The sequence below is a fragment of the Euprymna scolopes genome, chromosome 5 (genome assembly GCF_053919585.1).
Source record: "Euprymna scolopes isolate OS-2025 chromosome 5, ASM5391958v1, whole genome shotgun sequence".
Lineage (NCBI taxonomy): Eukaryota > Metazoa > Mollusca > Cephalopoda > Sepiida > Sepiolidae > Euprymna > Euprymna scolopes.
The window spans coordinates 5,972,488-5,998,709 of NC_136486.1; the positions used below are offsets into that span (position 1 = coordinate 5,972,488).

Genomic DNA, 26,222 nt, shown 5'->3' on the forward strand with positions numbered 1-26,222 from the left:
GCAACGGTTACAAATCGTAGCACTCCTATTGAAGCTAAACCTGGGTTTCTTTTGATTTGTGGGCTGGCGCCGAAGAATTGCTGCCCCACCTCGGGTCTGCCAGCGACCCCTTGATTACAGTATGGGATCACTAAACTATTCAGCACATCCAGGTACACTTTGGTGATGACTTTTAAGCCAACTTCGAAAATGTCCAGATGCATGATGTGGCCCTCACTTGAACCCACACCAAGGACCATAACAGTAGCCGGAGACATTGTTTTCATCACCGTGGGCACGTCCCTGTTATTCGTGGCAATTCAGCGATGCATTTGAGGAGCACCCTCTGCTGTCATAACTTTAATCGGCAGAGAACATGAGTTGTACAGTTGCGCATCTCAGATCTCGCTCATTGAACATAGTGTCACTTTCAAACATGATAGAAGGCTCCTATTGCTCTTGGGATTTTCACACAACTAGTCAACTCGTAGATGGTCTGCACCACAAATAGAAAACCGGTTTTTATCAAACGGAAATGAAATCATGTCGTATTTTCTAGGGCGACAATTTTATCGTACCACCATGTAATTGAAGTCATAAACAACTTAAAACACAAAACACTTACCAAAGCGGCGGGCTTCGGCAGCAATAACTCTAAAAGGGTTGATATGCCGTTAACTAAAACGATCAAATAAAACTTTTCAATCGTGGCTAATTAGGAAAAATCCTTTCACCATTTTGACAGACGTTGCTGGCCTTCTCAGCATCTTCTTAAAAATCAAACAAGGCATATTGCTACTCGAGACGTTAAAGGGGTAGTATTTGGGAACATGTCCAACAGGGAACTGTGGTGAGTTGAGTCGCGAGATTTCTGTTTACATTATATTTGAACTTCTGCAGGTAAGTACACTTGAGAAAACCGGAAACAGATGAAATTCCAAAGTTTAGCAGACAGAGGGAAGAAATTATTAGAGTAGAAAGCTTTCTGACACCCCCATACATCAACAGTTGCTATAATATCATCAAATAACATTTCTAAGTTAAATATCCCCATACACAATTAACAATAAATAGTTTAACATTTGCTGGCCACCCGGCTCCATCATATAGTACGCTTAAACATGATATTTTAATTTATGCAGATTGCATACATATGTATAATTATTGCGACTATGACAACAGCATATTCTTTTCATTATTTTGATTCTCGAGTATATATCCGACAGAGTTTGACCCAGTTAATCAACCGAGAACCACATCACTCTATATAAAAGCCTATAATATATTAACGGATACACACTCGAGAGTCAAAACAATGAAAAGAACATGCTGTTGTCCTAGCCCTAATTATGATAGAATCAATCCTCTATTGATTATTGTATATTATAAGGAATAATTTGCCCAGTGGACTAATTCGCGAAAATAAATCTATCTATCTATGTCTATGTTCCTATAAATTCGTTTTTCTTTTGTGTGTATTTGATATTCATATTAAACCCCCTCTTTTCTATTTATTTAAATAGAAAATACAATTTTCTTATATATGGGTTGTGGAATTGCATTCACTAGCAAAAGATCTAGCTAATTTGCATATTCTTTTAAACATTCATTTTAATTAATTCCCTATTAGTTCTTTCGGTTTTCTTATGGGAGGATCATCTTTAGTTAACTATTACGTGTAATTATATTCATGCAGGTATTCTACATGATTTATACTTGCATAATATTTGCGTAAAAAATTTGCAGTAAACACAAAATTGTTTCCATATATATTTATGTATACGTATATACTTTTGTTTACTCTATCTATTATGTCTATAAAAGTGAACGTGTCTGTGTGTCTATGAGTGTGTGTCTGTGTGTTTGATATACAGGGTGCTGGGATTTGGGAAAATCTTTGTGATCGGTTTTCGGCCAGAAATTTGGCCGTTAAGGGGTCAAAGTTCAACGATTTGACATTTGAAAACTCTACCAAACTCCTCCGACAATTTTGGGTTTAAACACTTGAAACTTTAGATACAGGTTCCTTGCACATGGATCTAACTTAACTTGATTTGAGCCCCAAACAATAAATGTTAAGGGGTCATAATAGGGATCAAGTCAAGAAGATTGACCGCTTTTTTTTGCTCAACATATATCTCCAAATACCCGGGAAGCGCTAGGCTGAAATGCTAGTGTATCTATAAAAATGATCGTATCTGCGTATCTGTGTGTGTGTGTGTGTGTCTGTGTACATTTCCCTACGCAATAACTCTGTCAATTTTAAGTCTACAGATTCGAAATTTGATATAGAGGGTACTGAGATTTGGGAAGATCTTTGTGATTGGTATTCGGCCAGAAATTTGGCTGTTAATGGGTCGAAGTTCAACGATTTGACCTTTGAGAACTCTACCAAACTCCTCCGATTATTTTTTAGCCTAAACACTTAAAATTTTAGATATATTTTCCTTGGACATGGATCTAACTTAAAACTTGTTTTGAGCCCCAAAAAATAAATGTTAAGGGGTCATAATAGGGGTCAAAGTTCTAAAAAAATTTACCTCTGCGGTCTCTACCACATTACTCAGATAATTTTTGGTCTAAATATTCGAAATTTGACATACAGGGTGTTCAGATATAGGGCAAGATTTTTAATCGGTTTTGGTCGAAAAGCTTTAGTTACCAATATATAAATGTATGTATGTATGTCTGTTTGCATGTCTGCCTAAAACTTTCGACAGATGCGACGGATTTTCACAAGATCAGTATCGTTTTGAAGTCCGACCTTTCAGACGACAAATATCGAAAAATTGGCTAAAAACATTAATATTTCTACCTTCAACTGGGAACCTTTCTACAGGAGAGGGGTCGCATTTTTCGCCGATATCTTTTAAAGTCATATTGTATAGCCTTAATTAAAAAAAAATGTCACTTCTGGTTTGGCGGTGGTCGTAACAGCATAGATGTCAGTTTTTTTCCTGTTCTTCCCCTCTCTTCGCGGTACGGGTTCGAGCCTGCCTTCCTACTACCACTTTTTTTTCTTTGCTCGACATACACATCCAAACACCCGGGTAACGCCGGGCTGAAATGCTATTAAATAAATAAAAATCATAATGTCGTTCATCAAATTCTGTCTGTGGTTGTTTACAATATTACGTCAGCTGATATTTGGGTTTGGTGATGACTGCCTTGGAAAAGTCACTTTTAATTGATGTTTAGTTTTAAAATATGCAAACGAGGAAATAATTTGCGGCGATTTTCAATGGTACATCCTCTTTTTATCATAAATTGAAATCATTAATAAAAAAAATAATTAAAATACAATGGTGAGGTATATACAGGTTTTAACCGGTGATCATTCGATCTGCAGTCGAATGCTCTACCACTTAGCTATACATTCAGATGACAATACATCCGTTTTTTCAAAGACGAAATGATTTGCTGAGATTTTATTATTTCCCTTGGCCGGTGTAATGTAAAATATTCCCCAGTAAAATCTTCCTTTTTATCTATAAGAGAGAAAAGCTAATTTTTTTTTCTATTTTGGAAAGTGATTTGCTGAGATTTTATTATTTCCCTTGGCCGGTGTAATGTAAAATATTCCCCAGTAAAATCTTCCTTTTTATCTATAAGAGAGAAAAGCTAATTTGTTTTTCTATTTTCGAAAGTGACTTGCTGAGATTTTATTATTTCCCTTGGCCGGTGTAATGTAAAATATTCCCCAGTAAAATCTTCCTTTTTATCTATAAGAGAGAAAAGCTAATTTGTTTTTCTATTTTCGAAAGTGACTTGCTGAGATTTTATTATTTCCCTTGGCCGGTGTAATGTAAAATATTCCCCAGTAAAATCTTCCTTTTTATCTATAAGAGAGAAAAGCTAATTTGTTTTTCTATTTTCGAAAGTGACTTGCTGAGATTTTATTATTTCCCTTGGCCGGTGTAATGTAAAATATTCCCCAGTAAAATCTTCCTTTTTATCTATAAGAGAGAAAAGCTAATTTGTTTTTCTATTTTCGAAAGTGACTTGCTGAGATTTTATTATTTCCCTTGGCCGGTGTAATGTAAAATATTTCCCAGTAAAATCTTCCTTTTTATCTATAAGAGAGAAAAGCTAATTTGTTTTTCTATTTTCGAAAGTGACTTGCTGAGATTTTATTATTTCCCTTGGCCGGTGTAATGTAAAATATTCCCCAGTAAAATCTTCCTTTTTATCTATAAGAGAGAAAAGCTAATTTTTTTTTCTATTTTGGAAAGTGATTTGCTGAGATTTTATTATTTCCCTTGGCCGGTGTAATGTAAAATATTCCCCAGTAAAATCTTCCTTTTTATCTATAAGAGAGAAAAGCTAATTTGTTTTTCTATTTTCGAAAGTGACTTGCTGAGATTTTATTATTTCCCTTGGCCGGTGTAATGTAAAATATTCCCCAGTAAAATCTTCCTTTTTATCTATAAGAGAGAAAAGCTAATTTGTTTTTCTATTTTCGAAAGTGACTTGCTGAGATTTTATTATTTCCCTTGGCCGGTGTAATGTAAAATATTCCCCAGTAAAATCTTCCTTTTTATCTATAAGAGAGAAAAGCTAATTTGTTTTTCTATTTTCGAAAGTGACTTGCTGAGATTTTATTATTTCCCTTGGCCGGTGTAATGTAAAATATTCCCCAGTAAAATCTTCCTTTTTATCTATAAGAGAGAAAAGCTAATTTGTTTTTCTATTTTCGAAAGTGACTTGCTGAGATTTTATTATTTCCCTTGGCCGGTGTAATGTAAAATATTTCCCAGTAAAATCTTCCTTTTTATCTATAAGAGAGAAAAGCTAATTTGTTTTTCTATTTTCGAAAGTGACTTGCTGAGATTTTATTATTTCCCTTGGCCGGTGTAATGTAAAATATTCCCCAGTAAAATCTTCCTTTTTATCTATAAGAGAGAAAAGCTAATTTTTTTTTCTATTTTGGAAAGTGATTTGCTGAGATTTTATTATTTCCCTTGGCCGGTGTAATGTAAAATATTCCCCAGTAAAATCTTCCTTTTTATCTATAAGAGAGAAAAGCTAATTTGTTTTTCTATTTTCGAAAGTGACTTGCTGAGATTTTATTATTTCCCTTGGCCGGTGTAATGTAAAATATTCCCCAGTAAAATCTTCCTTTTTATCTATAAGAGAGAAAAGCTAATTTGTTTTTCTATTTTCGAAAGTGACTTGCTGAGATTTTATTATTTCCCTTGGCCGGTGTAATGTAAGATATCCCCCCTGTAAAAATTCTTCTTTTTAATATATAAAAGAGAAAGACTTGTTTTAGGATCGATTTTTTTTTTGATATTCGATAATTGTATGATGAATATCTGTACAAAACATATCTAAGAACACTACCAGACATATAAATTAGCTTTATGTGGATTTTGCAAAAGATATGCTCAGTTGTTTCGAAACCTATGAGAAAGGAACTGACACGCACACACAACAAAGTGACTTTTTATATAAGAGTAGACAGAGATATATCTATAATTCTCACTTCCCTAATTAAGTCATTTAGTTTTTACCTTCCATGAGCGATGTTTCTTACAGAACGTGAAGAATTGAAGGACTGGAATCGATCCAACCTAATACTTCTCGTTAGCTAGTTCATGGTTTTGAAATAGTATTTTTTAGCTTCTCACATAAAATAGCTTTATGTCCTGCCTAGAGCGATTTTTACAAAACTCGAAATAAACAAAATGATATCCAGAAAGTAAAGAAAGGTTGAAACTCACCCGAAAAGTAGCAGTACACGGACACATCTTTCGAGTGATCTTGGCAATTTGTCGACACCTGTTCCCATCCGTAGCTATCGCAGGACCAGATCTTCTCGTCTTCGGGCCCGCACAATACCCCGTCCATGTAAATCGGGGCATCGCTAGGTGCAGGTCTACCTAATAATTCTGTCTCGTAGGGGACGCCATCGATGAAACCGAGTTGCTTACATGCGACCATCGCGTTCACATAAATCCAACTTGTATTGCAAATCGTACCCCATTGTTGGTCATATTTGATTTCAAGACGACCATAATTCTTGCCACCATCAGCCAAGCGAAGGGCTAAATCTTAAAAAAAAAAGAACAGAAAAAAGAAAATTATATATAAAGTTATATGTTGTTTTTTTGTTGTTTGTTCACGAACTTGTCCTATGGGTTTAGAGTTAAAACTGCATGAGAACATGCATTCAGGAAGTATATATCATATAATCTACTTTGGTAAGCATAATGCCTACTGGAGGGAACTTAAATGCCTACTGGAGAAGACTTGAATGTCTACTAGAGATAATTTGAATGAACTTGAATGCCTACTGGATAGAACATGGATGCTTAGTTGAGAGAAATTGAATGTCTACTAGAGATAATTTGAATGCCTACTGGAGAGAACTTAAAATCCTACCGGAGAGAATTTAAATGCTTACTGGATAAAAATTGAATGCCTATGAAAAAGAACGAATGCTTAGTTGAGAGAACTTAAATGCCTACTAGACACTATCCTCGAGTTTTTAAGGTCTCTCTGTAAAGGGGTTTGTCAGGACAACTTGGCATGATGATACTTTTCTCGACAAGTAAACCCTGACTAAATATCCAAAATTACATAGTATTTGCGGCCCAAATAGGATCTCATCGGTATGGCTAGCCAGCACTGGGTTTTACGAGGAATGGTATACATTCTGCAAGGGATTTTACTTCAAGTAACAGCACGAAGCTGGATACTCCACCAGACAAGAATAATTCTTATCCTGGAATCCAGTAAGACAAAGAGACCACAAAAAAGACATACCATAACATACTTAAACGATCAATTGGATTGATGAAAATAATGTTATCAGCTTCTTTATTGTTGATGTAAAGAAGAACTATAATGACACTTCGAATGTCTGTGTATCTCATTTAGACGCCAAATGTTAGTCCCTAAGAAGTGGTTCATTGATTCACCTGAAGTAAAATAAAATAAGAAATACATTATCTTCAATCACATCTCCATTTCTAGAAAAACAAGTAAAACGTTTTAATTTATATCATTTGAACTATTCAGACTATTTCTGTTTCGTCTTGAGTCTTATTTGCACAATGTTTCCACCGATATGACCTGAGATTTTTGTGTATCTTTTCGAATTAAAAAAAAAAATCTTTTTGTTTAATTCGGGAATCTTTATGTCGAACTTGGGAATCTGCAGAGAATTTCGAACAGGATCCATTTATTTAATACACGGGCATAGGATGCTCTCGCCCCATGAACCCGCGTAATTAAGTAATTGCCTTAGAATTTGTCAGATAGATCATGATAATATTTTTTATTCTGAAGCTATATTACATAATGCCCTTACTTCCGTATATTTTATTTAAATCAAAGTAAAAAAAACAAAACATCTTTGTGCTTTCTATCGTTTTTGACCTTTCATAAAATATCGAGTGAGGCTGGTTCATCAGAGAAAGAGTTTGCGATGATGAACACCTTCTCTCTCATCTCCCCAATGTGGCCTGTGATTAATTTAAACTTCAAATACAATATTGATTACCTAAAAATATTGCTGTTCATTTCAGTAATTTCAAGCATGACTGAATTGTATTACGCTAATAAGAGGTGGACGTTAGTGAGTTTGTCCAGCTTCTACAGCAGTTACGCCCAATCTACTCACTATTGGACGATAAATCTGACAGCCATAACTAAGAATCAAGTAAATCAAGCTATGTCATATCGGGTCATTTCTCTAACAAAAGGGTTGACCTTTTGTAACGTTTTAATTTTGTATTTTTTCCTTACAAAAAAAAGAAATGACACAAATATGATGATATCTTTGATTACCATCGATATTCTATAAAAAGAAATTTACAATTTGAATTGAAATTGTTTGGATTATGCAGACTACTGTTTTATCTTTAGTGTCATTTAAACAACGTTTCAGCCGATATAACCTCAGACCATCTTTAGGTGTAATTTATCGAACTTTGCTATCTTTCGGTCGAATTTTGGATTATACATAGCATTTCGAACGGAACACCTTAATTCATCCACGGGGGTAGCATACTCACTTATCTTCAGCCATGACTGGCGTAAAGTCTTAAGTAGTTCGTAATTTTATTCTTTGTATCGTTCACACTGAGAATTGCGCCTTCAACCTCCAGAAGAGTGTCACTTATATAACTGTATTTTACGTAGAACTTTATCTGTTATGTCACGGAACGTTGCGTGATTTAAATAAAGGGTTCCGTTTGAAATCCTGTGCAGATTCTTGAGTTCGAAAGAAAGATTCCCGAGTTCGACAAGATACACGTGAAGAAGATCGAGGGTTACATCGGTCGAAACTGTGTGCAAATAACACTCACTAGGAGAACAATATTCCGAATAATAAAATAATATAGATTCCGGATTTTTTTCCTAACAAAAAGCAGAAACCTTTTCACTAAGTTAAATTTCTAAAGTTCAAATTATAAAATCTAAAAAATTAAAATTGAAATGTTAAGCAAGTTTTTAAAAATAGTAGTGGTGACTAAATTAGTTTTGTCATTCATTTCAATAAAATCGCAACTTGTTTTTACGATATTTTGCGCTGACAGACCGAGATTGCATGAGTTGCAGTTGCTTGAATAGCGAAAAGAAGATTCTGTTATGAATCGAAATATCGAATTTAATTTTAATAAATAAATGTGTTTATTTATTTAAAAAAAAAAATTCTGGACTTGTTTGGTCTTCAAATTGTTAAATTTTGAATTTGGCATTCAATATAAACAGGCATTTTAATGCATTAGACTTGTTTCTTACAATATACACCAGACCAGCATTTATCAGACATCGCAATGACAACATCCGAGTGAAGCGTGCCAGGCATAACCTCCACCATGATACATAATAAAAAAAGAAACTATTTATATTTCCTGAAAAAGATTTTGTTATAAATCGAAATATCAAATTTAATTTCAATAAATAAATGTGTTTGCTTATTAAAAAAAACAAATTCTTTACTTGTTTGGTTTGCAAACCGTTAAATTTGGAAATAAAGTGAATGTTTCAAGAAAACAATATAAATTAAAACAAAAAAACATGTACAATTCAGTCAAGCCCGAAACGATGATGTACTTTCAACTTCTGATTTTTTCCAAATTTAAGGCATTTTTCTGATACCGTTTGGTAACAGCAAACAGCAAACATAATTTTAGCATGATCAGATAAACAGTTTTGAGTCACGTAGATAGGATCATTCTACCGCTCCAGAAGATATCTCACTGCTGATGCAATTCTCTATCTATATAAAAACCAAATACGTGCAAGGATGGAGTACTGCTGTCACATCTGGGCAGGAGCTGCTAAAACAGCCTATCCTGCCTTGACAGTAAAAAATATATTTCGTGGCTTGGTGAGGGATGTCCTTTTCTCTTCCCTGCAACCTCTCTCCCACAGAAAAGACGTTGCAAGCCTGTCTTTGTTTTATCGTTACTTCCATGGCAGGTGCTCGTCTGAGCTCCAATCTCTGGTCCCCCTCGCCAATCTTTCAGGATAAACACTCATCTAGCTTAAACCACTGTCAAAAATGTTCCCCACTCTTTATCTGTGCCAAAACCAAAACATAGATTCCATAAACAAAGCTTCTTTCTTAGAAGTGTACGCCTGTGGAACTCTGTTCCGTCTGCCCGTTTCCCGCCTGACTACAACTTGGATGTCTTCAAGTCCAACATAAACAAATTCCTGATGGACCGCCCCCTTAAGTAATACTCTTTATCAAATCACAACACTAACGTACTGTGCACGCAATAACCCTTATCACCGGCTTCCGGCCCTTGTAAAGCGGTGACCATCTTGTAAAAAAAACAAAGCCGATAGCCATTAGTCGCGTGCTCTCGTGTAATGAATGAATGCGTGAATGTAGGATTGACATGAAATTCTTAAAGATAAACTAAAATGACCGAAAAATGGGCTGAAATGACTTAAATAAATAAAAACAAATGACTTAAAATGACTTTAATGAACTTAAGAATGACTTGAATGCTTAAAAAATAATTGGAATCCTTCAAAAACAACTTGAATGATCTGGAGAATGACTTGAATGGCTTTGAGACTGACTGGTTGTAAAGTGGGTGATAATTTTACATTAAATTAATACAGAAAAGTGACCCCCTACTTTATATCACAATAAGTACAGCATGTAGTAAGAACAGATACTACACTTTGAGATATTAAATCTTTTGTTCAGGCAAAAAAAAAAAGAACATGAACAAAAAACTTAGGCACAAGGCCAACTCAAAAGGGGGGTCAGATGGGGGTCGTTGATCATCCTTGTCACTCTAAAACTAAACAAAAGTTTCTATTAGCTAGAATCTTCTTTCACCATAATATCGCATTCGCCCTTTCGTACTTGGGGACGTCCTACTTGGAACCCAATTGTTTAAAAAAATTTTTATTTCCGTGTAAAAAAACAAAAAAGATAACAAATATGATACGCTAATTCATTTGTGTCGAGGGCGGGGGAAAAATGATCTTGGCCAAAAGGCAAAGAAAAGCTTAAAAAGCTAAGAACCGCATCTATTAACAACAGACCTTTGATCTTAACCAAAAAGGCCAAGCACAAAAGTGTTATGGACAGACCTACCGAACAACCGACCGATAGACCGACCGACCGACCGACCGACCGACGGAGTGACTTATAGAGTCGCTTGCACGCGACTAAAAACGTTTCTGAATGTTTGCGATGAAAATTGATAATTTCTATTATTTATATTCTTCGAACTACGAATTACTGAGGAATTATCACCTGTTATTTTTCTGTTATATGTTTTGTATGTGTCTAATAAACCTTATAAAAAGCTCTGTCTAAATATAAATAAAATAAAATTCCAAATATAATTAAAATAAAATTCCAAATATGAATAAAATAAAATTCCAAATATAAATAAAATAAAATTCCAAATATAATTAAAATAAAATTCCAAATAGAAATCAAATAAAATTCCAAATATAAATAAAGTAAAATTCCAAATATAAATAAAATAAAAATCTAAATTAAAATAAAATAAAATTCCAAATATAAATAAAATAAAATTCTAAATTAAAATAAAATAAAATTCAAAATAGAAATAAAAAAAATTCCAAATTGAAATAAAGCTTATTTTCGGTCAAAATGTTCTGTGGATAAAATGAATGAAAATAATCCTTTTATCAAAATCAAAACCTCGATTTACTTTGTTAGAATATAAATGTATCTCTTAAACAGATTGGCTAGAAATAAACATGTTTCGCTTCTGAACTTCGAATTGAACAGAAACGGATACTTTCTCAAGACTTTTCATTGCATTTAAGCGTTTACAGATGAAAACACAATTTCGAATAGAAGCGTGACTGACCGACAAACAACACATTTTATGTAAACAATTTTAGACCCGTCTGAAAATATTTTGACTAAAAAAAATCGTCCTTGTATTTCGTGTAAATAATCTTTCCTGTTGGAGATATAAAATATCTCGTGGATCGTGGATAGCAGTCCATGAAGTTGTTAGGCATGGTTAAATTAAATATTTTGTCTGCTACACTTTTCTTTGTAGCCTATAACACGCAGCCACGTATATATATATATATATATATATATATATATATATATTGGATTTTCCCGTCGATTTTAACGAATGAGGTTCCAACAAATTATTTTTTAAATTCATTTATGTTTCAGGCTGAGATTACATTTAAATCCTGCAATAAATTTACAAACGAATCTACACATAATACAAATGTTTGGATTCAGTGATGGTATGCCTGCTGACCATTTAGCCTTTTCTCTTTATTGCACGCAGATAATTGAAACCCTCAGAATGAACACAGCGAAACCCCTCAAACAAAATGATTTTCACTCTTTGCAAGTCCACGTTCTCAAGACTTCTATGTGCGGTACCAATTGAAAACAAATTAGTCTTTACTCTGTCTTTGTATCTCAGTAATATATGATGCTGATGATGATGATGATGATGATGATTGCAACGTCTTGTCAGACGGGTGCCACTTCCTCAGATACGAGCCCAAAAATGACTTCCATCGCCACAGGACCATTTTAATAGACAAATGCGTGAGGGAGTATCTATACACAGATGATGTTACAGAGTCTTAGCTTTGTACGACAGCTAAGTCTCTCTCTCGGTTCAAAATGTTGAGATCCAGCAACAAGCAAGAGCAAGATAGCCAGCAACAAGTTAAACTGCAGACCAGCTTAATACGGGTACTGGTCTCCCGCTTTATGGTTTTTAAATTAGAGATTTGCTTCTCCTAGAAAGGTTGCCTTCACCACGACTTAGGGGAGCCCTCTCCACCGCAACGCACACATACATACGCACAAACACACACGGTGCTAGTTGTCCGTTGACCCCCAAAAAGGGTTCATTCGCCCTTTGGAAGGTCTTGTTTTTAATCCTTCAGGGAGACTAGCCACCCTCCTCACCAAACAAGTCTGGTGGGGGAACCATTTTAGTCGCCGGTGACCCGACCATGAGGCAGGTAGTACTGGGTTACATGGTACCAGTAGCATATGACATGACCTGACACATAATATATATATATATATATATATATATATATATATATATATGAATGTATATATGAATTTATATTGTGCACCCATGTAAAATATTATAAGGAGAAATAATATATTATGTATAGATTTTGAGTTTTTATTTTAGCAGTTGGCAAATACTGCAAGAAATGCAAATACAATTTGTAAATATTAAAACGAACAAATCTTTTCTGGATTTACAATCACTGCGACAATCAGTACATGATCACGTCTAAGACGATATTCGCAGATCTCTACACACAGTAGACTAGGATTTTTTTCTGGAAACATAAAGCACATTATTTAACAACAATTATAATTAGCATTCAAAACAAAAATATAATAAGTAATCAAAATATAAGTAATCAAGCTACTGATTGCCAACAAAATGGAACTGTTTTTCTATCACGTGCATATGTTTCAAGTTAAAATAACGCAAACTTAAGTGATTATCGGGATTATCGAATAATTATTGAAATATATAAATATACATATGTTTGCAACTTTGAATTAAAGTATATGAAACCTTAAATCTCTGTAAGGATGGCTCGAAATCGTACAATTTTTGGTAGTTATGAAGGATTACCATTTTTATCAAGAACATGGAAGAATTAAGACATCATAGCAATGTGAAGAAAAATAGACAAACATTGAGAAACAGTAATACAGAAGTTTCTGATTTTTTAGATAAGGATTGACAATTTGTATTAATTCGATTGACTATTATTTTCACAGGTTCCGGTTTAACCTCTGGCCTTCTTTAATGTGGATCATATCGAACTATGGAATTTTTCTGTCGCACTCAAACACATAGTGTATCGAATGAAATACTGAGGAAAATTCTATTCTGTGGCTCTCTTCTGGAGGTTCAAGGGCCAATGCCCAGTGTGAGTGATACTAATATATTATTAGCGCCTTTTATTAGGACTTCTACCCAGTCACGTCCAACGAAACGAAAACATGTTACCCCGTTGAGTAGATAATAGGTTTCGTTATAGAATTCAGCGTAATCAAATTTATTCCAAGAGAAGAGAAGGATCCAGGTCGTCCTTGATGAGTGTTCATCTAAACAGCATGATGTTACCACAAGTTTGCAACAAATGTCGATCTCTGAACTTTTATTCTTGGTACTCATAAATAACCTCATAAAAATGTGTTTCAGATCGGTATATTTGCTGATGACACATTTTGTACGGCATAATCACGTTGACACCACGATTCCCGTTATATCACCCAAGGTAAGCGACGTTCAGCCTGGCCAATACTAAAATGGGTGGCCACTTGATAATACCAGGTACTATATGTGCTCGGAATCTGGAAGGAGACGGGTGCTGCCAAGCTATTCTTGCCCAAGATGCGCTGCATAAAATAATACAGCGCGTCCACGACCCTGGAGGGTTAAGAAACTCATTTATTACGCTGTATAATAGACATGATAGTAAAACGAATGTGCACATATCCAAAGCAATTTCAGAAACCCAAGAAAACGATCTTCATTCGGTAGTGGAATGAGATCGTAAGTGGATGATAACATTTAATTCTGCAAAAACTTAGGTGATTTTATTTAGCAACAGCTAAAAAAATTCTCAACTACACATTGCCATGACAAATAAAAATATCTTTCAAACTTTCGGCCTAACATTCACATGCAACATAAATTAGAATATTCTTTTTTACATAGGCGTCACCATTTATCAAGGCCGAGGGGCCACTCAAAGATAAGGGTTAAAGAGTGTACAATAGTCAAAAGGACAATATAGTAATCGATATTAATGGAAGTTCGGTAAATTTGTTAACTTAAGTGTAACGGCTCATCAGAAACTTGTTTACGTTGGACTTGAAGAGAACCATATTGTAGTTAGCTGGAAAGCAGATAAACGGAAGACAATTTCACAGGCGTGCAGTTCTAAGAAAAAAGCTTTGATCATGGAATCTACGTTTAGGTTTAGGCACAGATAAAGAGTGGAGGCAATTATTGATAGTGTTTTCAGCTAGACGAGTGTTTCTTGTGAAAGTTTGGCGAGGGGGGGCAGATAGGGATCAGAACGTTCATGATGTAAAGATAGAATCTAGGTTTTAGATACATTAAAAGTAACCAGCCACTGCTTTCCCCATTGTACAACGTGATCAAGATCAGAGGAGAGAGAATCGTAGAGCTTGGTCGTTTACTGTCTTAGATGTGCTACCATAGATAGTGTCATCAGCAAAAATATCTACACATGATGTAAGGATGTGATTTGGAAGATCATTAATACAGATCAGGAAACGTGTTGGGCCCAGGATGGACCCCTGAGGGACTCCAGCATTAATACTGTGAGCTTCTGATTTTTGCCCATCAACTACTACTCTTATGAACCTATCAAAGAGAAATGATTTAATACTTGAGAATACATTTCCAGCTACACCATAGCTGGAGATCTTGTGAAGTAAACCTTTATGCCATACCCTATCAGAGGCCTTTGATATGTCAAGAGCAATTGCCCTAGAAAGGTTGCCTCTGTCGAGATTCGCTAATCCTATGAGATATAACTGTAAGCACATCTGCTGTAGATCTAGCAGAACGGAAACCATATTGAGTGTCACTAAGAAGGTTATTTTTGCTGAGATGGTTGATTACTTCTCTATTTAACACAGATTCCAGCAACCTACTCATGATGTACATGAGACTTATTGGCCTGTACTGAGAGGGGGATGAACGATCACCTGAATTCTTAAATACAGGGCATACTGATGAGATTTTCCAGGGTGATGGGAAGCAATTCTCCTTAAGACAACGTTTAAACAGTTTTGTAAGTATGGGTGCTAGTTCAGGTTGTAGTTTTTTGACTACTATAATTGGAATACCGTCAGAACCGGTTGCTTTACTGGAGTCAAGTTTTTTGATTAGCTTGGCAACATCACGTACAAATATTTGTATATCACATAGCCTGTTTTCTGATACAGGATGAAATATTGGAGGTTGGCAGCCTTGGTCGCAAAGTTCTTGGTAAAGAGTTTGGCTTTGTCTAATGCTGACGAGATTAACTCAGGCCCATTGATGATAGATGACGCTTCTGTTCAGGATTCTGTTTGCTATTTGCCAAAACTGGTGGGAACCAAGCTGCTGCTCAGCTACTTTGTACTAAACGGACTGAGCATATAACTCTCTTGCGTTCTTTATTACTTTCTTACAATGGTTGCTGGCAGTCCTGAAAGCGGCTTTAGTTTCCATACATCTATTACGTTGGAAGCAGTGAAAAAAGTTATTTCTGTGCGCAATAGTAGCAGCACATTCTGGAGAAAACCATGGCTGGCTGTTAGGTTTTTGCTGGAACTTTTTCGAGGGTATGAAACGGTCTATACGTACAATTAACCATTCCATCATATCTTATACTATAGAGAACACATCCTTTTTAAACATGAAACGCAGAGGTAGATCCGATATAAATGTACGGAAACTATCCCAGTCAGCCATAGTGTATTGATATACTGTACGATGGAGAGGTTCATTTTTATCTTAATTGATACAACTGAGTGGTCGGAAGGAAACAGAACGAAAACTGAACATAGTTCAGGGCAAGTTGTGAGAAAAAGGTCTAGGAAACTCGCATACTGGCCGTCATTGTCGGGCACACGGGTGGATTCGTGAACAATCTGAGGTCATAAGCAATGGAGAAATCATGACAGAACCTCCCCTCATCATCGGTCATGTTTGAGTAGGTCAACCATTCCACATTATGACCATTGAAGTCTCCACATACGTGAATGTTAGCTGAAGGATAAGCTGATAGAACTTGGTCAATTTTCTCAGATATGCTTTTAAAGATAGTAACTCCGCTGTTATGGGGGCGATAGAGAGTAAATATAAATGCAGTAGTGTGAGCCATTGCAACCCGGAAGCACATATAGGGTAAGTTAGGATCTTCTCTGGAGATGTCCCTACCACATGGAAAGCCATCTTTTATATAGTCACATATTCCATGCCCATGGCGATCTTGGGGGTCAGATTTGGAAGTTAAGTTAGAGCATCCCTTGATTACGAACTCATTTAGGGAAATAGTCTGTCCAATGCCAGTTTCGCTTAAAAATAAAAGGTCTAGTTCAGTCTCCTGTAATTGGGTTTAAACCTCTGGAAGGTTAGAATGTTTACCACTGATGTTGGAGAAGGACACATGGTAGTGTGGGTCTACGTTGGAAGTTGGAGATCCGGGTTTAATCGCGTATTTTTTGTTGAAACTTGCCATGATGGAATTTTAATCGAAGACGTTGCCTAGACTGCTGCAAAATGATGGGTTCTATCTACCATGCCAGAAAAGTACTCACATAGTAGTTCCTTAGGTTAAAGTGGGAGTATGCCTTGTTTGGAGTTTAAAATGAGTAAAATAAAGATTGTTTCAAAAATATTTCGCACATTCCAAGTTCTCATATCTTCTTTACTATGAATGGTAGGCGTTTTCTGTGCTTCAATTTGCAAAAACTAATCATTTGTTTAATGTGCATTAAGTCAAATAAATCCGGAAAAAAACATCCACCACAAAAGAAAGTCCATTATGAGATGGCATGGTCAAGGCATGGCGGATGGCTGCTTATGCTAAACTAACAGAACCGGACGCCCCTCAACTTCAGAAGATGTGGTGGACAACGCAATGCTGGGACGCGTTTAGTAATAAACTGCGTCAATCGCTTTATTGCAAATTAATAAAATATCAATATTTCACTAAATATACGTCTCAACAAAATGAAAATTGTATGAGCAAATGACTTCTTTAAGATTAGTTATTTCCAAAAATTTTATTCAAATTCATGCGATATTCACAAAGTTATGACATTTTATTCTTTATCGTGGAAATTCCATTGTCCATCGTTTTATTGCAGGTCTCTTAAAATGTTGTTTTAGGGCAAAAATACAATGTCTGATCATGCGAACTTTATTTTTTATTATATTTTTCTGTACAAGAACAATAATAAAAAGCACATCCTAGATGATAAGCCTCAAATAAATTAATTATTTATCGGCATATCCACCATTTTTTAAATAACTAAAACAACCTTTTGTCCCCACCCCGGGAAGTCAATTGTTTGATCTCAAAAAGGAGTTATGGCTCTAGCAATATCAACTATGTTCTCCACAAGGCATCCTTTGAAGTAAATTGTTCTTCTCCTTCATAAACTTTTTAATATTGACCCGAGATATTCAATGGAGTTAAGGTCTGGAGAACACGGTGGTCAGGTCATGAGTTCCTCCAAAGAAGCCCATAGTTTCAAGGAAGGCTGCAGTCGCTCTAGCAGAATGGGATGGTGCATTGTCATGCATAAAAATTATCTGAAAGCGATGTGACAATGGAAGGTCATCAAGTATGGTGACAAATGTTTATCCAAAAAGGCTGTGTACGCATTGCTGGTAAGTTTTATACCCTCTGGAACTCGGAATGGTCCAACCAACTTATCCCTAATGATTCCTGCCCAAAACATGATGCCTCCACCTCCTCATTGGCGATGAACTCTGTAAGGGGTTGGAGTTCCGTTCGAGTTTCAAACATCTGACTATCAAGAGTAGCACGGGTCTCATCTGTAAATAGGATATGTTGGAGATCCATTTTCATGTAATTCTGTGCCCAAGCTTTTTGTTTTCCCCTTTGTTGTTTGCTGAATGGAGGCCTTGGAATAGTTTTGATGTTCCTTACCATCTCATTCAACACATTACATCGGGCCTGCCTGGATCTTGGAGCAATTCAAGCTCTTGCAAAAATTGAAGCACTAGTACGGTTTTGGTTGACTTCCCTACGAATTTTCTGAATATCACCATGTGAAATTTTTCTCCTGGTGCCCTTATCCTTTTTAGATTTGATGTTGGGGTTGTTCATGAATAAAGCCAAAGTTCTTGGATCCCTTTCCCGCTCCATAGCTAAATCTTTGATGAATAATCCTTGTGCGAGTTCAGCAACAATCCTTTCTTTTTCGATAACCTTTAATCGACCCATTTTGGCATTTTAAAAGACCTTTTTTTTAACACAGTGATCACCACCTATCAAGGCCCGGAAGCCACTCAGGGATAAGGGTTAGCCACTCAGTCACTTATAGTTTGTGCTATATGACCCTGGGCAGACCTGCAATAAAGCGATAGACAGTATAAATTACCTAATAATAAATAAAATGTTATAACTTTGTGAATATCGCATGGATTTGAATAAAATTTTGGGAAATAACTAACCTTGAAACAGTGATTTGATGATATAGTTTTCATTTTTTTTGTGACGTATATTTAGTGAAATATTGATATTTTACTAATCTGCAATAAAGCAATTGACACAGTTTAATTGGACTCTCGGCTTGATGTGTGTCCTGTGACGAATGATGCTTACGTAAAACATTTTTGAACATTCCATAAATGAGTTGAGATTACAAGCTTTCTGAATTTACCACATTTTGATATCCTTAATAATTCTAGAGATATTCAATGTCAAAATTTGCCCAAGACTTTTGGAACAGCCAGTATATATATATATATATATATATATATATATATATATATATATATATATATATATTAAGTAATGTGATTTATAATTTAAAAGTTTTAAAATTTTTAAAATTTAAAAATCAAAATTTAATTAAATTAAAAATCAGTTTCATAATTCTTATGAAACTGATTTTTAATTTAATTAAATTTTGATTTTTAAATTTTAAAAATTTTAAAACTTTTAAATTATAAATCACATTACTTAATATTGAATTAGCTCTAGGACATTTAACTATCGAGCTTATTATATATCTAAATTACAACGAGCATTTCCTGTATTTTAATTAAACTAGTAATTTCACTATTACATTAAAATACACTTAGCTCTTTAGACTATTATTCTAATCTCCTTTAAATTATATATATATATATATATATATATACATACATATATATATATATTTCCGAGTTCGACAAGTTACACCTGAAGAATTCGGAGCTCATATCAACCGAAATGTTGTGCTAATAGGTCTCAAGATGATAATAGCAGAGGGATCCATATAATACCCTGTTCATAGCTTTTTAAAGATACTTTCGAGTAATACCAATGACTACGTACCGTTTTCATGAAAACATAATAATGAGGGATACGAAGATTTGTTCGGACATGACTCTCCGATGGAATGTGTGCATTTCTTCAGACTCTTTTCCTTGCCTGTGCATTGGAAGCGGTCCTTGCGTGTATTGTATGAAAAGAAATGGTCCCTGAAGATCAGTTTACCGAGTAGGACGCCACCACTAAAGCCCATCTCTTTACAGATGACGTTCGGCTCATGGATCGTCCAGTTTTCCGCGCACAAACTGGCGTGGAGGCCATATTGTTCCATAACTAAAGTTCCATAGGTTCCGTTTCGGAGAAAAATGTTATAATCTGGAAAATAAGATTGGGGGAAAAAACAGACAATGTATAATTATAGGTAAAATAAGATATTTTTACAAATAATTTTGATATAACGATTCATACTATATATATATATATATATATATATATATATATATATATATATATATATATATATGTATATATGTATATATTATTTTAGTAATTACAAAATTTAAAATTTATGGTGTGAAATGGTTAAATATCAAATCAAGAAAAATGTTTATTATTATATGCAAGACAAAGAATACGTATCCATTAGTATATCTCCTTAATCTATAGGTTTTCAATGATTACCCATCTCCTCAGAGGAAAAAATTTTTATCAAATATTATAATGGTTTATATATAATTTGCTAAAAAACAATAAACATAGAAAATCATAATTAAAATCTTTTAAAGTTTTTAAATATCACAGAGTAAGGGAAATTAATGAAAAGGATATTGAGTTTCATATCCAAGTTGCGTGGTGATATCCGAAGTGAAAATCCAATGGGATTTTCTTTATAAAATATTACAGCCAATAATATTCTGAAAGACCAAGTATCACTGGGTTTCTATTGAATAACTTTATTTTGAAGTATATATATATATATATATATATATATATATATATATATATTCCGGTTCTTTGACTGTCATGGCTCTTGTGGGCTGCGACGTGTTTGGCTGTGGAATTTATTATATATATATATATATATATATCTTTATTCAATTCGCAAAATTTTAGAATAATTGTAAAGTGAACCATAGCGGAAATAACCTCCTCTCCGCTCTTATTCCATTCCTTACCAAATATTCTAACGAAAAAGAAATAAAAATAAAAATAATAATAATTTTCAGACTTATACCCTTGAAACGTTAGTCTGAACGAAAAGCGCTTCGGGTGTATTTTAACGATTTTGTTTTTAATCGACTTATTTATTTTACTGAATTGTACATTTGTTACATGTAACTCCCCCATTTTTTTTATTTTTTCTCACCCCGTTTTCCATCTTATTTTAGTCGACTGTATTTCCGCTATGGTTCACTTCTTTACACACACACACACACACACACACACACACACACACACACACACACACACACACACACACACACACACACACACACACATATATATATGTATATATATATATATATATATACACTGACAGCCCGGCGTTGCCCAGTCGTATCATACGCTTAAACACTTTAATTAATGCAGATTGCGTACGTAGTGTTATAGAAATAAGGAATAATTTGCCCAGTGGACTAATTCGCAAAATAAATAAATAATGATAATGCCGAATATCAAATTCCGTCTGTGTTTGTTTACCTTACAATTCCAGCTGATATTTAGTGTTAACGATGAATGCTCTGGAAAAATCACTTTTGATTAATGTTTGTTTGAAAATATGCAAATGTAGAAATGACTCGAGGCGGTTTTAAATGAGACCTCTTATTTTATCGTAAATTGAACTCATTAATAATAAAAAAAATGCTGAGGTACAACCCGGCTTGAACAGAGGGTAATTTGAATCTGTAGTCAAAAGCTCTACAACTAAGCTATATTTCCAGATTATAATAAATGTGTTGATTTTAAGAAGAAATGATTCGCTGAAAATTGATTATCTCCCTTGCCGATGTCACGTAAAATATTCCTCTGTAAAAATCATTCTTTTTATCTATAATAGAGAAAGGCTATTTTTAAGATCAAGGTTTTTTCGATTTCCGATATTTATCGGATAACTTTCTGTCTAAAACATATCTAAGAACACTGCCAGACATAAATTAGTTTTGTTTTAAATTTGCAAATGATAAGCTCCGCTGTTTTAGAACCTATGAGGAAGAAACTCACCCCACCCCAAGTGACAAATATTATATATATATATATATATATATATATATATATATATATACATATATATATATACATACATATATATACACATACATATATATACATACATATATATACATACATATATATACATACATATATATACATATATATACATATATATATACATACATATATATACATATGTATATACATGCATATATATACATACATATATATACATATATATATATATACATACATATATATACATACATATATATACACATACATACATACATATATATGCATATATATACATACATATATATACACATATATACATACATACATACATATATATATATATATATATTTCTTTATCGTGGCGGGACTACAAACCTACCAATTATTAACATTTCATTAATTACCTTCCAGTTTTGAGAATTTGTCTGGATCTTTCCATTGTAACATCAATTCACAAGATTATATAGAATATACAATAAAATTGTGCCACTGTGTGAATTAGCAGGTAATACTTCAACGTCTGAGTGCGTTCGTCCAGTTTTTTGACGCTCTTATAAAGCCATGATGGAATAAAATCAGGACGAGGCTCGAAGAAGCTGCAGCAGTTATTGTGATAAATCGACATTCACGTTCTAAGATGGAGTACTGCTGCCACACCTTGGAACGAGTTAGTAAAATATCATTTCCTTCTTGGACAGGGTACAAAACTTCGAAATCTAGTGGGTAAAAACTTATCGCGTCTCTACTTTTTCCTTTCTACTGGAGAGAGGTTGTGAGTATATCTTTGCTCTTTCATTATTTTTATGGTATGTGCTCGACTGAGTCGCAATCTATGTCCCTCCGTCTGCAAAATATTCGCACGAATACTCGCGTAGCTACAATAATCATTGGTAATTTCCACCAGTCCCCGTGTCTTAAACTGAAAGAAAATTCTATAAAAAGAGCTTCTTTCCCAGAAGTATTCTTCCGAGAAACACAACCAACATGCTGAAGGACATTCTGTATGCTGAATTATTAAAACTATTATACACATTTTTAACTATGTAGTCACAACAAACGAAATAGCAAAAGTAATATAGGAGGGACCTTCAATAAGTTGCCAGACTTTTTTCATATGAGCAGTTTCATTAGACATTACACCCATGAAACTCTAGTCTCCTTCGAAGTAATCTCCTCCGGCTGCAATGCACTTGTTGCACCATTCCAACAACTTCTGGAAGGCCCTATGAAAGTCCTCTTGTGTAAGCATGTAAATGACCCTCGTTACAGCCTCTTTCATCTCCTCAATTGTCTCATAGCAAGAGCTTCTAAGGTTTTCCTTGAGCTTCTTGAATAACCCAAAGTCACAGAGATCAGTCTAAACTAAAGGAAGGAAGAAGAACTGCCTTGATTCTCACCTTAGTCAAATTTTTTGATCTTATCTGATCACACCTGGAACAAATTTCGCGCAAATCTTCCGAATTTTCAGTTCCTCGCGATTAATTGCGTGTACAGTTTCCATATGACATTAAGCTGTGCACTTATTGTCTTTTCTATAGACACACGACGATTTTATCCATGAAATTCTTTATTTGGACAATCGACTGTGGTGTTCTGACTTCCTTACTCCTCCCACACCTCCCGTTTTCTCTTACACTTCCTGCTTTCCTTGAATCTTTTATGTCAATGAAAAACTCTAATAATGGCTTGACTTTTAAAACATAACAGAGATAAATATTTACGGAGTAAGTTTGCATTAGAGACTTAAGTTTTTTGTTGAAATTGCAGGGTTTTGTTAATCTCATGGCAGATGAAATGATGAGTTAGAATGAAAAAATCAGACGGTAATTGTAATAAATGCTTTTACTAAAAAAAAAAAAAAAGAATTTATTAATTTTCATTTGTTTGTCCTTTTCGATGTGGAGTTTGAGATAAGGCGACTCGAGCGTAACAGCCACGTTTAAGTATTTTTATATTGATGTACGATTTCTAATGCATTATTAAACACAAGATCAGCAAAAAAAAATGTATCTGAATCATGTAGTTTTAAATCTGCAATTCTGTATTTGCCACTACCTGACTAACTAAATAAAAATATATCAATAAAATATATATACATAAAATGTATAGATAAATAAAATATACATATATAAAGAAAATATAAATAAATAAATTTAGAATATATATAAATAAAAATATGAGTAAATAAAAAATATAAAAAATAAAAATACATATAAATGATAATAATATGAATAGAAATATATATATATATATATATATATAAATAATAATAATATAAATATATATATATATGAAATAAAATAAATTATGTATATAATATAAATACATATATAAATAAAATATAAATATAAGTAAAAATATAAATAAATAAATGTATACATAGGAATAAAAATATAAATAAATAAAATATATACATATAAATAAAAAATATGAATAAAAAATATATAAATAAAAATATAAATCAATATAATACGTATAAAAATGAAACATATAAATAAATAAATAATATATACCAATAAAAAATATATAAATAAAAAATATATATCCATAAAACATATATATATATATATATATAAAAAATATAAATAAATAAATAAATAATATATACCAATAAAAATATATAAATAAAAAATATATATCCATAAAACATATATATATATTTATATATATAAAATATAAATAAATAAATTATATATACCAATAAAAAATATATAAATAAAAAATATAAATCCATAAAACATATATATATAAAATAAAATAAAATAAAAATATGAATCCATAAAACATATATGTATATATATATAAATGAAAAATATAAATAAATAAAAAATATATCAATAAAAATATATAAATAAAAATATAAATCCATAAAACATATATATGTATATATATATATATATATATATATAAAATAAAGTAAAATAAAAATATGAATCCATAAAACATATATACATACATACATATATATATATATATATATATATATATATATATATATAAATGAAAAATATAAATAAATCAAAAATATATCAATAAAAATATATAAATAAAAACTACTCACCCAAGTCAGTATCTCCTTTTGAGCATCCAATGTACACTTCATCTTGGCATTCGTAATAGCGAACACATCGTGACACGTTGTCTGAACAATCGGTGATACTGACAAAGGTCAGATCGCAATCGTGGATTGACTTCTCTGTCCCATTGCACCGGACCCTCTCCAGAAAGTTGGACGAATACATAATCTCGTTCGACTGTATGGGCAGCTGGACGCCGCGGTCGTATCCAAGCTCCTGGCATGCTACCTGCACTGCCCTCTCGTCAAAACTTTGGTTGAAATCCGCGCAGGCAGTATGCCAATAGAAATCGTCGTAGATCTCGACCAATCCACTACTGTGGTTCGGTGATTCTTCAGCGCCGGTAAGTCGAACTGAAATTAGAAAAAGAATATATTACGTGGCAAGTAAGTATGAGTGACAATGTCGCAACAAAACCATAAATAGCCGTGGTAAATCTTTATCTAATCTTCCTCGTCCTTGGCATATGGCGACCGAAATATCTGCATTCCTAGGAGGCACGAAAAGGCGAAATCGCAATGTAATATATATATATATATATATATATATATATATATATATATATATATATATATATATATATAACTACTTCATTTACTCACATAAAATTAATATACGAAAGTATAGATTTATGCGTAAACTTTAAGTATTTACCTAAAAGTGCTCAATACGTAGGTAGAGCTAGTTAGTAATTTATAAAATATATATGGCGATTAAGCTACACTGAATATTCGGCGTTTCATCAACTCTAGGATTCGTCAGGCTTAGGCGCATAAGCCTGACGAATCCTAGAGTGGATGAAACGCCGAATATTCAGTGTAGCTTAATCGCCATATACATTTTTATAAATTACTATATATTTCAAAGGGGTTAAGGTCCACAATAACACCTTAACTTTAATCTTAATTCACGTCAGCTTTAATTCATTTTTTGAGTTGAATCATATTGTTATATAGTTATTATTATTAATCTTTGTTATTGTTCTTGTTGTTAGGACTTATTAAAAGTAAGTCTTAGAGTCTTAGTAAGAGAGATGTTGCGTTCTGTGTTCGTGTTATGAAGAGATTCATATAAAGACATTTTAAAACCCATGATATATAAGACATATAATCACTTTACCTTTTGGTAGAATTACAACACAAAGATGACGTTTATAAAAACACATGATGGGTTTATTTCTTCTCCGACCGGTCGTGGTTTTCTTAGTCAGGAATTCAAAGTTTTACATACTATGTTTCAAAGGTGACCGTCTCGCTTCCAGACGTTCGACTCCCATCTCTCGACTCCAGGCTGTCGTTAGTCGTCCTCGGACTCTCTCTCCGACTCCATCTCAGACTCTTTCCCAGACTCTAAAGTTTCTTACTATATCGAGAATTTCCCATTTTCCATGACGTCATACACATGTTAAAACATGTGTCTTCT

At 33.5% G+C, this 26,222-nt stretch overlaps 1 protein-coding gene across 1 annotated transcript in view; it reads right to left on the minus strand.

Moving 5' to 3' along the window:
• LOC145276697 (uncharacterized) overlaps positions 1-26,222 on the minus strand; it is a 1,014,367-nt gene that overhangs the window by 161,796 nt on the left and 826,349 nt on the right. The window contains exons 11-13 of the mRNA XM_080127889.1: positions 24,785-25,153; positions 19,555-19,866; positions 5,703-6,032 (exon numbers count right to left, since the gene is read on the minus strand). Coding sequence (XP_079984015.1) covers positions 5,703-6,032; positions 19,555-19,866; positions 24,785-25,153 — 1,011 coding nt within the window. The remainder of the gene's footprint in view (positions 1-5,702; positions 6,033-19,554; positions 19,867-24,784; positions 25,154-26,222) is intronic.